The 13,039-nt window shown below is 40.3% G+C and overlaps 1 protein-coding gene across 4 annotated transcripts; it reads left to right on the top strand.

The window, feature by feature from the left end:
* The first annotated feature begins 3,354 nt into the window (after positions 1-3,354).
* Positions 3,355-12,172, top strand: CASP1 (caspase 1). 4 transcript variants are annotated; one of them, XM_036902748.2, is made up of 10 exons: positions 3,355-3,445; positions 4,007-4,322; positions 6,105-6,164; positions 6,541-6,656; positions 7,279-7,452; positions 7,877-8,111; positions 8,534-8,677; positions 10,996-11,105; positions 11,559-11,680; positions 12,069-12,172. In XM_036902748.2, exons 2-9 carry the CDS (start codon positions 4,043-4,045, stop codon positions 11,673-11,675), a joined length of 1,236 nt encoding a protein of 411 aa, XP_036758643.2. In that variant the 5' UTR covers positions 3,355-3,445; positions 4,007-4,042; the 3' UTR covers positions 11,676-11,680; positions 12,069-12,172. The 4 variants fall into 4 exon arrangements, with proteins under 4 accessions (XP_036758643.2, XP_057346324.1, XP_057346323.1 ...); XM_057490341.1 differs by having other exon boundaries at positions 3,376-3,445; positions 4,056-4,322; XM_057490340.1 differs by having other exon boundaries at positions 3,401-3,454.
* The last annotated feature ends 867 nt before the right edge of the window (positions 12,173-13,039 follow it).

The raw sequence follows: 13,039 nt of genomic DNA, 5'->3' as shown, positions 1-13,039 counted from the left end.
CTATCCCTTCTCTGGATCTTAATGCCCTGGCCACCAAGGGTCCAGCTCCTGGTTCATATGGAACCAGCAATGCCTCAAAGACAGAGAGCTCCTAGTTATTCCTGATCCTAGAGGAGGACATTCGGCAGTGATATTCAACAGAAGATAAATATCAAAAAAACCCAGAATTATATTTATGTATTCATAACCCATAACCTAACCTTTGGAGATTCTGATTCAATAATCTGGAGTGAGCCTGAATATGAGAATTTTCAAAAATTTCCAATAGCAGAATCAATGTAGATCAAGTACTTACTCCAGGGCATAGTTCTTGTTATATTCATATCACTCTCCTATCCAAGAAGCCACCTCGGCTCCCTACTGCCTGTCCCATCAGCTTAAATTCCTCACTGAGTCTGATTTACAAATCATCACAATCTAGACTCAATCTATCTTTCAAAATTCACTTCCCACTAATCCTAAGGAAATACCATTTGATCTAAGCTAATTTTTTTAAATTTTCCTTTTTTCCTGTGATTCTGGCATTAGCATTTTGTTTATATTGTTCTCCTTATTGGTTTACTCTGGTCTCATATTTCTACTCTCCATAGATTAAAAAATAATTAATGGAATTTAGAGTAGAGCAATAAAATTATACTTCTTCCTCATGGACTCTTCTGTTGAGAAAGAGACTTGTCTACTCTGAGCCTCAATATTCTGATCTTTAAAACTGGGCTTTTAATAATAATATTTAGCATTGTTGAGTGGGTGACACGACCTGCCTCTGTGTCCAGAACACAGAGATCTCTCAGTAAATTAGCTAACTCTTCTCCCATAACCAATCCAAGCACCTCCCTCCTACAGCCTCAGGGTGGGTCTTGCCAGCCTGTGCAGGTTCTCCTGATTGTTCAAGGTCATATTCAATTGACTCTCTTTTGATGCCTCACAGCATTGTTATCTATGCCTTCACTTATTGCCATTATAATTCTTATCAATGTTTATACTGCATCTCCCCAAATTATCTTTAATTCTAGAATGGCAAGTACAGAGTCCTACCCTCTGCTTTTATATTCCATATTTCCCAGAGAAGCTGTAGGCTGGAAGTGTTTTGTCCTGCAGAGCAAGTATGGGAGGAGGAGGAGAGATGCCTTCAGCTTGTGCTTGTCAAGTCTTTGAACAAACTGTTCATTTCGTCTTCTTATTCATGAAATAGAATCAATACTTATTTAACCTGTCTGACTTACACAGCTGTTGTGACAAGCCATGAAATAAAGCATGCAGAAAATTAGGAAGCATTTTCAAATAAAGTATATTTTGGCATTATTTTGCTTCCAGGATATAGCTCCTGACTACTATGGGTGGGAGGCTCTGTGGCATAGTTGTTACACAATGCCATTCCATCCTAGAAAGTCAGAAGGATTATGAGCCCCTCCCTGCACCATACAGCTGAGAAAATACAAGTTTAAAGATGCTAAATAAATTGTCCAGGATCTATAGATAATGAATGGAAGTTGATGCCAATAATATTGTACGTGAAAGACCATGATGATAAGCTTATAAAAAGGGACGGTTTTACAGAAAGAAAAAACAAAATGTTATAGTCAGTTGTCTCACTAAGATTCATTCATTACAATGTCTATACAGTGAATTACTTGTAATTAATAAAAATTAACATTTAGACTAAAACACAGGAAGCAAAACTGGTGACCCACATGACAAAAGGCAAGTTTGTAAGTTAGTAAGTGTGAAGAACTAATATATGCATTTTATTATGAGTTCATCACTCATAAACATATCTTTAAAATAAATCAGCTATATGGAGTTTATTTCTGGGACAATCAATTGAACATGTGCTTTTTGTAAAAATCAGTGAACGTTCTGGGCCTTCCCAGGCTCCTCTGTCTTCATTTCCAGTGAGTTCTCCAATATTTCATAGCACACTTCCCTAATTAATTTCTTTTCCTTAACCCTTACCACACTACACATTCTTTACATCCCAGTTGCATACTGGGTTTCATGAATGTGAGGCTATGAGGTTAGGATATCATTGTTTGATTTGACTGAATCCCTGGCACCTAGAACAGTGTCTGGCATGGAGTAGGTCACCCATATATATTTGCTAAACAAATGAATGGAGAAGATGCACAAGGATTCTCACAAAAGATAATCTTAAGTAGATAATCTGCAAATCACCCTGACTGTACTTCCAGTGTGAAATATTTATATTAAAAATAATAACACCTATTGTATGCTTATGACATACCAGACATTGTTCTAAGCAGTGTCCTCACTCACTTAATGATCAGAATTGTATAAATATGCTCTATTAATGTCATGGTTTTATAGATAGAGAAATCAAAGCTTGGATAGTTCAATACCTTGTGCAAGAATGGCTGGTTAAAATGCTAAATCAGACGTTCTGAGTCTAGAGCCTGAGCTTTTAGTCTCTACAGTGTTCCTGACAATAGAGCCATCTGAAGAGGAAGAGCATAAGATAAGACTGGATTCTGAAGGAAAATGTTTCTATTCCTGAAAGCAGAACTGCTTCACAGGGAACTCCTAGGACACAGCTCATTGCTACGGGAGGGGGTAGGGGCCATAACAGGTCAGCTTCTCCCAATGTTATAGAATGAAATATCCATGTGGGTCCCCCGAGCCGCCTCCCCCCCAAATTCTTATGTTGAAAACCTAATCCCAAGATGATGGTGCTAGGAGGTGGGGCTTTTTTGAGTTGACTGGTTCAGGTAGGCAGATGGAGGAAACCTGATGAAGAAGTAAATGAGGAAATCAAATGTTTTCCGAATCTCAGGGAGATTCATTATTGTGTGAGTTTAATTGAATACATTCTTTGTACCCAACATCTATTTCCCTCCCATGGGATTAGCGTCCTTCTAAAAGAGGCCCCAGAGAGATCCTTTGTGCTTTCAATCCCAGGTGAGGATGGGAGTCAGAAGCCCAGAAAGGACTTCCACTCACCACAAGCCGACCATGCCGGCACAGTGACCTTGGACTTCCAGCTTCCAGAGCTATGAGAAGTAAATTTTTCTTGTTTATAAGCCACCCAGCCTGTGGAATTTTGTTATAGCGACCTGCATGGACTAAGATACTGAAGGATGAGTTATCTTTCCAGACCACAATTTCTGATTTCTAATGAATGGGAGATTCATTATTGTGTGTTTAATTGTATACAGCTTCCTTATTCCTTTCTTACTCTTTAAACCCTACTTCCTGCCTTCTCTGACTGTATCCAAGTGCTGGAGAAGGAATTTCCTCAAAGATACACTCCCTGGCACAGTCTACATTTCAGAGAACTGATTATTTTCTTTAGGGAAAGAAAAAAAATGTATGCATATACATGAACAACGGTTATTTCTCAACATGTATACACACCCTGCTGAAAAGGAAGTTGGAATATGCTTTCAGTTTCATACCACACACTCAGGCTGATAGAGAAAAGCCATGGCTGGTGAGTTTTGTACCATCTAAAAGGATGTATGTTGGGGAAGAAATAGTTTCAGAAGGGGCTGGCTTTTTTAGAAGCTAGGTTCTATGAGTGCTAAGGAGAGCAGAACTGAGGGAGGAGAGAGGGTGAAGGGGAGAAGGAAAGAGGTGCAGAGATTTCACAGCTTTTAGAAAGCAAAGCAAGGGCCCGAGAGAAATGGGCTTCACTGGTCTCCTACTGTCATTTTGCAATCTTAACTGAATCCTTAAAAGCCATTGTCTAACAGAAGGTGCAGAATTGACACAGAACGGTGACCAGCAGCTGTTGTCCCCAGAGGATATGGGCAATATCTGTTTCACTAATTTTTAAGGCAAAGTTGAATAAACATGGGGCGTGTCAGAATGCGCCGTGGTTTTCAGATAGTAATGTGGAGATGGTGAATCTCAGTCTGCCGGCCGCTCAGGGAACATATACGAGTAACACTGAAGGAAGATTATGAGATGTGGGTATCCTCAGGATTAACTGTGTGGAGAGGGATGTTTCACTGAATCTAAAGGCGGCTATTCCCTGTTGCTGACATGAGAGGAAAAAGAGGCTTTTTCCATGACTTGAAGAATCCTTATGCTTCAAACAGACGAGGTCCTGAAGGAGAAGAGGAGGCCGTTCGTCCGTTCAGCAGGCATGGGTGTAATAAATGCTTTGCTAGATGAACTATTAGAGAAAAAAGTGCTGAACCAGGAGGAGATGGAGAAAGTAAAATGTGAAAACGCTACAGTTATGGATCAGGCCCGAGCTTTGATTGACTCCGTCATTCGGAAAGGGCCCCAGGCATGCCAGATTTGTATTGATCACATCTGTGAAGAGGACTCCCACCTTGCAGTGACGCTGGGCCTCGCCTCAGGTAAGTGTCGGTGACTCAGCCTGAGGCCCGCACGGCCCTGTGCCTTTGTGCCCGACTCCTGATTTCTTCACTGGTCATGTCAGTTGGCAGGCAGCTTACTTACCCCCGGCTTTAGGACCCCATTTCTCTATCAGTTACCCTATGGCACATCCCTTGTCTCTTCCTTTTTCTTCCTGTTCATTTAGCCTCAGTGACCTGTTTTGATTAAAGCTCGTTTCCTTTCCTGAATATGTGGTAACTTTTTTGTTAAATACATGAGAACAGTTAGCAAAGCTTCATACTGTATTATTCTCCAGCTGTCCTGGTAAGGTGCTACAGTTTTTACTAAGCTAGTTATGTCTAGCTGTCTTTAGGAACTTACGGAGTTATCAGACATGACATCTTAAGGTTTGTAATCAAATACTTCTTACAACTCAAAATTTTGCTCTTCAGGAATAAAATATATTTCAGTATGGTGGAACACTCAGAGAATGACCTCGATGTTCACAAAAGAGTAAGGATTTTAAGTGGCCTCTTTCTTCTTGTTACCGTCTTGCATTATTCTTCTGAGTAAGATTGCCCAGTAGCCTGGCCCTAAGCTGTGGGACACTCTGTGAGGCCCAGCCGCCCCCCCCCCTCCAGCCTTCCTGAGGGCCCAGTACAGGGTTCAGGCCTCTGAGCTGCACCTTCTGTGGTTCCTTAGTCCCTCTGCACAGCAAAGACGGGAGCTCTGGTGTACGCACAGCCCCTGGTCTCTTTTGCACTCTTTGTCCAAATCCGTTCGAAGGAGATGTTCTTTGACATCAAGAAGCCTCTTTTCCAAGGGACTAGGGGAAGCCTGTGCCTGTCTGAGTAACATAGCAAATGCTCATTTTTTTTACTTCAATACCTCTTCTTCATTTAACAGACCCTCCAACATTAAATATTATGAAAAATAATAAGGGTCTAGAATAATTGTACAATAGCCAAAGTTTCCTCTTGTCCCAATCCTTTCAATCCCCAGTCCTGGCATCAATCCAAGACCCACCCGTACAGCCTGCCGGGATGACTCCAGTACCTGGAGTCTGCCGCTCCACTTGTCATGTAGTTAGCTCCTCCTCGGTCAGGCCTCAGTGATTCCATGCGACCTCACGCTGTAACTGAGGCTTTCTGGTGTGCTCCTCCTTAGGTCTGGCTTATGGCCCTGAGGAGGGCAAATGCAGATTCCAGAGACTGTGGACTGTTCCCTTCGTGGTCTGACAGGGCAGCTTAGTGAACACCCCCAACTGATAAGATGCAATTGTTCCTTTCCTGGGCTCCACCACTCTCCTGCTCTACGGCACTTACTTAACACTGGTTGATGATAGACCAGTGGGTCACCCCATCATCATTTTCTGCTGTGAACCACCTTGGCAAAGCTAAGTGTCCAGGCTTAGATGCCTTTCTGCTTAGTTTTCTCCAAAGCCCAGGTCATTTCTGAGTTAGCAAACTTCACTTAGTACACATCTGTCAGGTAGTAGTGGTCCTCTCAGGAGCCACCATGAAATGTGGATTAGGAGAACTCTTTAGAAGCTGTCTCACTTCCTATCATCATAGAAAGCAGAAATCAAGGGAATCACTTCCAGATACTCTTTCGTTCTGCCTTAAGTCATCTGCCTCAATCATTCATGTGTACAGGCTTTTGTTTGCCAGTGATGAGTGTAATTACAGGATAAGTCACACCCTGAATAGGATCAAAGCCTGTAAAAGGTATTTTCAGTGGGAAGCGTCCAACATGTTGGGGCAAGATAAGTGACTATTTTAATGTCCTTTTTCTTTCCTCAGGTACACAACCTGATAATTTTCTTAACCAAGGATTCCAAGTAGCTGTTCCTCCCTTCCTAGGTAATGGTGTTTTCGAAAGAAAAATTTTTGAATCCCATCGTTCTTGACATTTATTACAGATTCATAGGATGAACCTAGGGTGAGAGGGCTATGGGTAATTCTCATGGGTTAATCCTATACATTTTTCTCTTCTTAATCTCTTTTGCTTTAGCAGAAGCCATGTTTATGCAAATTTGAATCTGTCTTGAATACTGACTACCCACTTGAATGCCACACTTCACTATTCTTGTGCCTGCTGAACACGTGCATTCACATCTCCCACAGACACCTTTATCCATGTGTGCCTACACCTGAGTTTGTGCATAGATGATGCTGTGAGGAGCATCAGCTGAGACACTCAGGGATGTGTATTCATAATGTTTCTTGCCTCTTGTAGCTCCTCAGGCATTGCAGGACAACATGGGTAAGTCCTCATACTCAAGGCCAGGAGGCAGCCTCAAGCTTTGCCCCCCAGAAACTGCCCAAAGGATATGGAAAGAAAAGTCAGCAGAGGTACTGTGCTCAGAACACAAATCTGGGGCAAAAGTTACAATAGAGACAATGCTGAAGTACCATGAGAGGTTTCCTTGAGAGGTTCTGGAAAGTCATCCTGCTGCTCTCCTTACATTACGTATTCCAATTCCCAGAAATCCCAGGCTTATGTAAAAAGTTCCAGGTTTGGTACAGTTCCCTGAGTAATTATAATAATAACAAAAATGACATCTATTGAATGCTTAATATGAATCAGACACTGTTCTAAGCAGGTTTTATATAATACCATGAGCCCTCAAAATAACACATTTAGGAATATAGGCATGGATTATTTACACTTTGACCAAATCAGTAAATTTTGAGGAGTTAGTTTAAAATTCAGTCATTCTGGCTTAAAAGCCTGTTCATCTCTCACCATCCCACCTCTCAAAAATAACTAAATCAAGTGCTCAACTGCTATCTGGACATAGGAAAATGCCATTCCCTTCCTATAGTAGGATTTATTCCCCTTCCTGTTTTTATCCATAGTTCATGAGATATGTGTTCTGGATAGGACTAAGGGAGGAGAAATTGTCTTAAACACTCAAGATTAATGTTTAATTAAAGAGAATAAGACTATTCATCCAATCTGCATTTCCTACAGATTTACCCAATAATGGCAAAATCAACCCGCATGCGTCTTGCCCTCATTATCTGCAACACAGAATTTGACCATCTTCCCTGGAGAGAAGGAGCCCAAATTGATATCAGAGACATGAAGATGTTGCTGGAAGGTCTGGGGTACTGTGTGGAAGTTAAAGAAAACCTTACCGCTTCGGTAATGTCCATCATAACGTAGAAACAATGAACGAACTCTTCATATTCTTAAAGACTGTTAGAGAGCTTGGTTGTAGCACCAGAATCTCAGTCTCTTGATAGTCTGAAATCTAAATTTGCCGTTGTAGGGTGCTTAATTCAGCAATACCCATTTCTGACAGAGACTTTTGGGCAAGCGTCTGGTGGAACTTTTAATTAGGAAGTGTTCTATTAACTCAGTAATGCCCCTTTCACTTTACTAGAAATGCCTGAATGGCATCCTAGAGCCCTTTCTTTGCCATTCTCTGAATTTAAACTTAAATTGTCTTCACAATCCATTGATTTTCTTAGCACCCAGGAAGTCTGTAAGTGTGTCTTTCTTGAATTCCCAAGATACCATGATCATGAATCCCATAGTCCAAGATCAATGGTGTGTTCTCTTCCAGGACATGATTACAGAGCTGAAGGGATTTGCTGCCCGCCCAGAGCATCGGAAGTCTGACAGTACTTTCGTGGTGTTCATGTCTCATGGTATTCAGGAGGGCATCTGTGGGAAGAAATTCTCTGAGGGGAACCCAGATGTATTGAAAGTCAACACCGTCTTTCAAATTTTGAACACCTCTAACTGTCCAAGTTTGAAGGACAAACCCAAGGTGATCATTATCCAGGCCTGCCGTGGGGGTGAGTGCTAATGTCTGTGAAAGCACAAGACATTCACATAGACCTCATCATCTGTATGCATCCAGTATATTTTATTTTCTTTGTGTTACTCCTTAATGTCAAAGAACACCTACTGTCACCAAACAAAATTGTAGCTTCTGTGAATTATATGACTAGTTGATAGATATTTGTTCCATTTTCAACAAAATGGATATCACTTTAAGTTGTAAGATTTTGATGTTTGGAAGTCATTAGATTTCATCTGAAGGTTAGGAAAGACAAGAACTATTGAAAAGATGATTCCTCAGATGTATGTGTATATGTGTGTGTGAATGAAAGATAGTGAAAAGAAAATTGATAACTATGGTTGAACAGAGGTTTGGAGGAGAAAGTAGCTCCTTTGGTTGTTGGTAGTAATAAGAAACCAAATCTTGTCTTTCTAGAGAACCAAGGGGTAGTATGGTTAAAAGATTCAGTACAAGCTCCTGGAAACACTGCCTCCCTGTCTGAAGATGATTTTGAGAATGATGCCATCAGGAGAGCTCATATAGAGAAGGATTTTATTGCTTTCTGTTCTTCAACACCAGGTAATGAGGATCTGAGTAGGACACCTTTGTGGGCATTACCAAAGCAGTTACTCAGACCCACCCATTAGAGTGTGGATATTTGTGTCGAACTCTCTGTGAGACCTTTGAAGAACAGTCCAAGTCGTCTTCCCAGTTACACCTTCAATCCCCCATCCACAGAGAACAAACGTGCATATATTTTCACTAAATTAGTAATTCATAAACTCCCATGGTACAAAATATTTTCCTGGAACTAGGAGAAATAAATAGAAGATGTCTTCGCTGAATAAAATTAGAATCTGACACCACATAGAAAAGATCTACAGCTTTGGAGTCATTCAGCAGTCCCGTTTGCTTATACATCATGTATTTATAGAAGAGTAATATTTATAGAAGGGCTGGGGAGAGGCAGAAAAGCAGACAAGGCATACACTGTCTCTACGTCAAAGAGGTTTCACTACAAGTGTGGAGTGTATGATACAAACAAAACCTAAATAATTATAAATGCAGGGTTTTTTTTAAAGATTACCACCAATATATTCTGAACCTGCCATTCAGTACTTGTAAACTAGTTCCAGGAATTCAGCCTTTCTGGGCTTTCTCCTAATTCCTTACTAATATATCACAATTATAATTTTCCAGGATCTAATGAGATAATAGATGTGAAATATTGAGCTTGACACAGAGTAAAACACATTTAATATGACTGATATTACTAAAGATTCTATTTTGTTATTTAACTCAAGGCTTTATCTTGATTTACTTTCTATCTCAAGGTTTAAATAAAAGTCATTTGAATTCTTCCACTACATTTTGGTTTCTTGAGCATTTGCATTCTCTTGATTACCTCTGGCCTTAAGGCCTTGCCTGGCCTCCAATAATTTACTTTACAGATCATCCTCTCTAATGAGGTACCATTTCTCAGCCTCGTTTTGCATGGTGTCGCTCATGTCTTAATGTAGAAATTAGGGATCTTTTTTTCAACTATCAAATACAATGGCACTAGGCAAAAAGTCCACAGATTACAGCTTGAGTGTATTTAGTGGACTTTAGTTGTTGGGCCTAAGTATTTTTTAGAATCTTTGATTCCAGCCATCCCAGGAAATTTCTCTCTGGCTAACTAGGCCTTCATAGGCTGCTGGTTTGTCAACATCATCTTGCTGATTTCTGTCTCCTTTTCTTTTACTTTCCTTATCCCTCCTTTCCAGATGATTCTTAGAAACTCCAATTCAATTATCTTTAGCTTCCACTAGTAAAATTAGCTGCACATTCTCCAGTGTTTATCCAACCTTATCATAGTGCTCTTCTGAACAAAAGTGACCATTCACTCCCTTAGTTTCACAAAGAACTTGCAGAGATAACTGCATCTTCCCCTCTCTCCCCCTCATTTTCTTTAACTGGAACCAGCCTTGTAAGATAAGTATGGCTTTAGGTAGAATTTTTATCTATTATTATTATAAGTTTTATTAAAATTACTATTGCCTAAAAGATTTGGTTTTACCTTGGTTATGTACTCTGTTGATACCATTTTTATCTTATACATTTCTTTGCATAATTTTTAAATGACTTTATGACTTCTATATCTCTACTATTTAATATAATTAATATAATTCTTTTTCAATATTTCTCTCCCATAAAACTGTTTGTCCTCCAGTGAATATGATCTTTCCCTCTTAAACCTTTTCTACATTTCCACTTCCTCTTTGTTGGTACCATTTTCATATTTAGTTAGCTTTTCATTTGTCTAAATACCTTGTGGTCAATATTATTTTATTTAAATTACATCACTTATAAAGTTGGTAAGTGGAAAAGTTATAAATATGATTACTCTGTTTCACCTGGGTATTACATTTCCTATATTCACCCAGAAACTTGTAATGCATCACATCTAATCTTCAAACATCTTTTTGTGAGAGAAATTACTGCCCTACCCTTTGCAGCCTAGGCCATGCATTTCAGTGTGTAACCTAAATCAGAGTTAGTAAGTAGTACTCTTGGGATCCACACTTAGGTATTTCTTCCCCAAGTTTCAGTCACTCCCTTCTAGCACATTCTGCCTTTTCCTCCCTCTTTACAAGATTTTTAGCATCTAGAACTCAGAGACTGTGCCACCTTAACATCTGTACCATGTACAGCATCCTCCATATGACCTTAACAGTTCTCAAGTATCAGTAAAAATATACTCACTGAATGAATGTATTCACTAAATCATGGGATACAGTACTTAGAAAACAGCATGTACTCAATAGCCTGCCTCAGTTGGAGTGGAAATCCTAGGTCACTGTCTCTGTGACAAGGCAAGAGCTTTGTGTGAGAGTTGGAATGTGCTTTATTCACAGATAATGTTTCTTGGCGACATCCCGTGCGGGGCTCTCTTTTTATTATAAAACTCATTGAAAATTTGCAAGAATATGCCTGGTGTTGTGATCTGGAGGAAATTTTCCGAAAGGTAGGGCGCTAGATGCTTTTTGCACCCTATTTTCCTGGTTGTTTGACTATTCCAGTTGGAAACCTAGGGTTTCTCTAGCTCTGGTCATATTTTTTTTCCAAAAATGTCCTTCTTCCCAAGTGAGCTTTGAGGTTCTTTGGTGAGTCAGCAAACCTGGGGGCCCGATCCAAGGTGTTATAACCTAGAAAATAACCCCTAGCAACCAACCATGCAACTCCCCTCTTGCCTTGAACAGACAAATGAGTGGATTCTAATTTCCTTGTGTCCACGGCTGTTAGATCGAGCAGTGGATTTTAAAAATCTGGTCGTTCACCCATGCATAGATGTGCATATTGTTATCCTTCTCACAGATGCACAGCCGTTTTGTTTGTATCATTTATTTTGCTATACACTTTGTGATTTCCTCAGCTACAGTGAAGATTCTCTGACTCAGGAGGAAAAAAAACCCTGCAGTCTGTCTTTTCCCTTCAGGTCAGACTTTCATTTGAGCCATCGGAAGGTAGGGCACAGATGCCCACTGCTGAAAGAGTGACTTTGACAAGATGTTTCTACCTCTTTCCAGGATATTAAAATGCGTAAGTGTGTCAGTGTTCAGGGACAGATTGTGTGTGGTGGGGGGGTGAGGTCGGGGTGCTGGAACTGCATCACTGTCAGGCCTCAAGGTCTCAGGTAATGAATGGGGGGCTCACTGGGAGGACCCCTTCCCACTGCTCAGTGCAAAGTTCATTGCTCTCCTCTCAGGGTGCTGCTGAGTTAGGTGGCCCCTTCTCAGGGTCCCCTGACGTAGACTGAGACGATGAAAGCTCAGTTTGGGATGCTCCTCTCCTTCGCCTCAGTAGGCCAATATGTAGACATACTATGGGCTCTTCCCTTTTGTGAGTGTGCGTGTATCAATGGATAGGATGTTTTTATAACTTGTATCTCTTTTACCATAACTCTTATTTTATTTCACAATTTTTACAGGATGCCAGGAGTTCTGTCATTTTCTGAACATGTTTTGGGAATTACATCTATAGGAAGCAGATATTTCTCTAACTATTCCAATAAATCTGAAATAAAAAAGAAAAGTTGTCATGGGTTTTTTGCCTCTCTGAGAAAACAGGGGGTAGACTGGAATGGGTAATGGATTTGAAATCTTTAGGCTTGATCCACAAGAGCTGAACTGGCTGATAGCACAATCCTTTTCTTTCTAGAAGCCATTTGTTAGGATTTCTGCTTTAGGGATACAGATGCAAATCACAGTAGATACCTGGCATCAAAGAATCCGGAGCTCAGTAGGAGAATGAAGAGAAAGCTTATCCAAAATCCCAAATCCAAAATCCCAGAGTTCACTACTGACAAAGCCATGACCAGAATCACATACTTGTATCCTCCTTTAAGGCACTTCAGGGATACAAAGTATTTTGGTTCAACCTCAGGCAACTAGTAGCTTACATTCTCATTGAGAAAACAATGTAGCTAACGAACATGAAACAATTAACAGATAATACATGGCACCTAGTAAAAACAGTGGAGCGTGTGGTGTGCAAGATCATATTCTATGTGGTGCAGTGGTAATGAGTTTGAGGTGAAATCCTTCACTTAGCAAGGTTAGATTAAGGGCAGCCTGGAAGAACTACCCTTTCACTTAAAAGTATGAGCCTTTTCTAATCTTAACCCATTAAAAGTGAAGATGATTTCTGACCTTATGAAGACCTTCAAAGTTGAGCATATCAGAGTGTTTTTTTTCTTCTTTCACTAAATGTTTTTCTGAACATTTCTTTTGTACTATCATGTGATCATTCTACTGTAGTTGAGACTGCTTCTATGATTAGTGTTTACTCAGAGGATATCAAAAAGGGAGGGGACAGTCACCATCAGTAAAAATTAATGTGAGAAAAGCATGAAGGGAGTGAAGCAGAGGGTTCCTTCAGAATTTATCTACGTGAATGATT

The sequence above is a fragment of the Manis pentadactyla genome, chromosome 13, assembly GCF_030020395.1.
Source record: "Manis pentadactyla isolate mManPen7 chromosome 13, mManPen7.hap1, whole genome shotgun sequence".
NCBI lineage: Eukaryota > Metazoa > Chordata > Mammalia > Pholidota > Manidae > Manis > Manis pentadactyla.
Note: the sequence above shows the minus strand (reverse complement) of the source record. Positions and strands in the feature narration are given on the sequence as shown.

Excerpts from the sequence above, each read along its gene's own strand:
- CASP1 (XM_036902748.2), top strand. The coding sequence starts at position 4,043 with ATGCTTCAAACAGACGAGGTCCTGAAGGAGAAGAGGAGGCCGTTCGTC. Across the intron at positions 7,453-7,876 it reads AAGAAAACCTTACCGCTTCG|GACATGATTACAGAGCTGAA; the intron begins GTAATGTCCATC and ends GTTCTCTTCCAG. Across the intron at positions 8,678-10,995 it reads TTTCTGTTCTTCAACACCAG|ATAATGTTTCTTGGCGACAT; the intron begins GTAATGAGGATC and ends CTTTATTCACAG.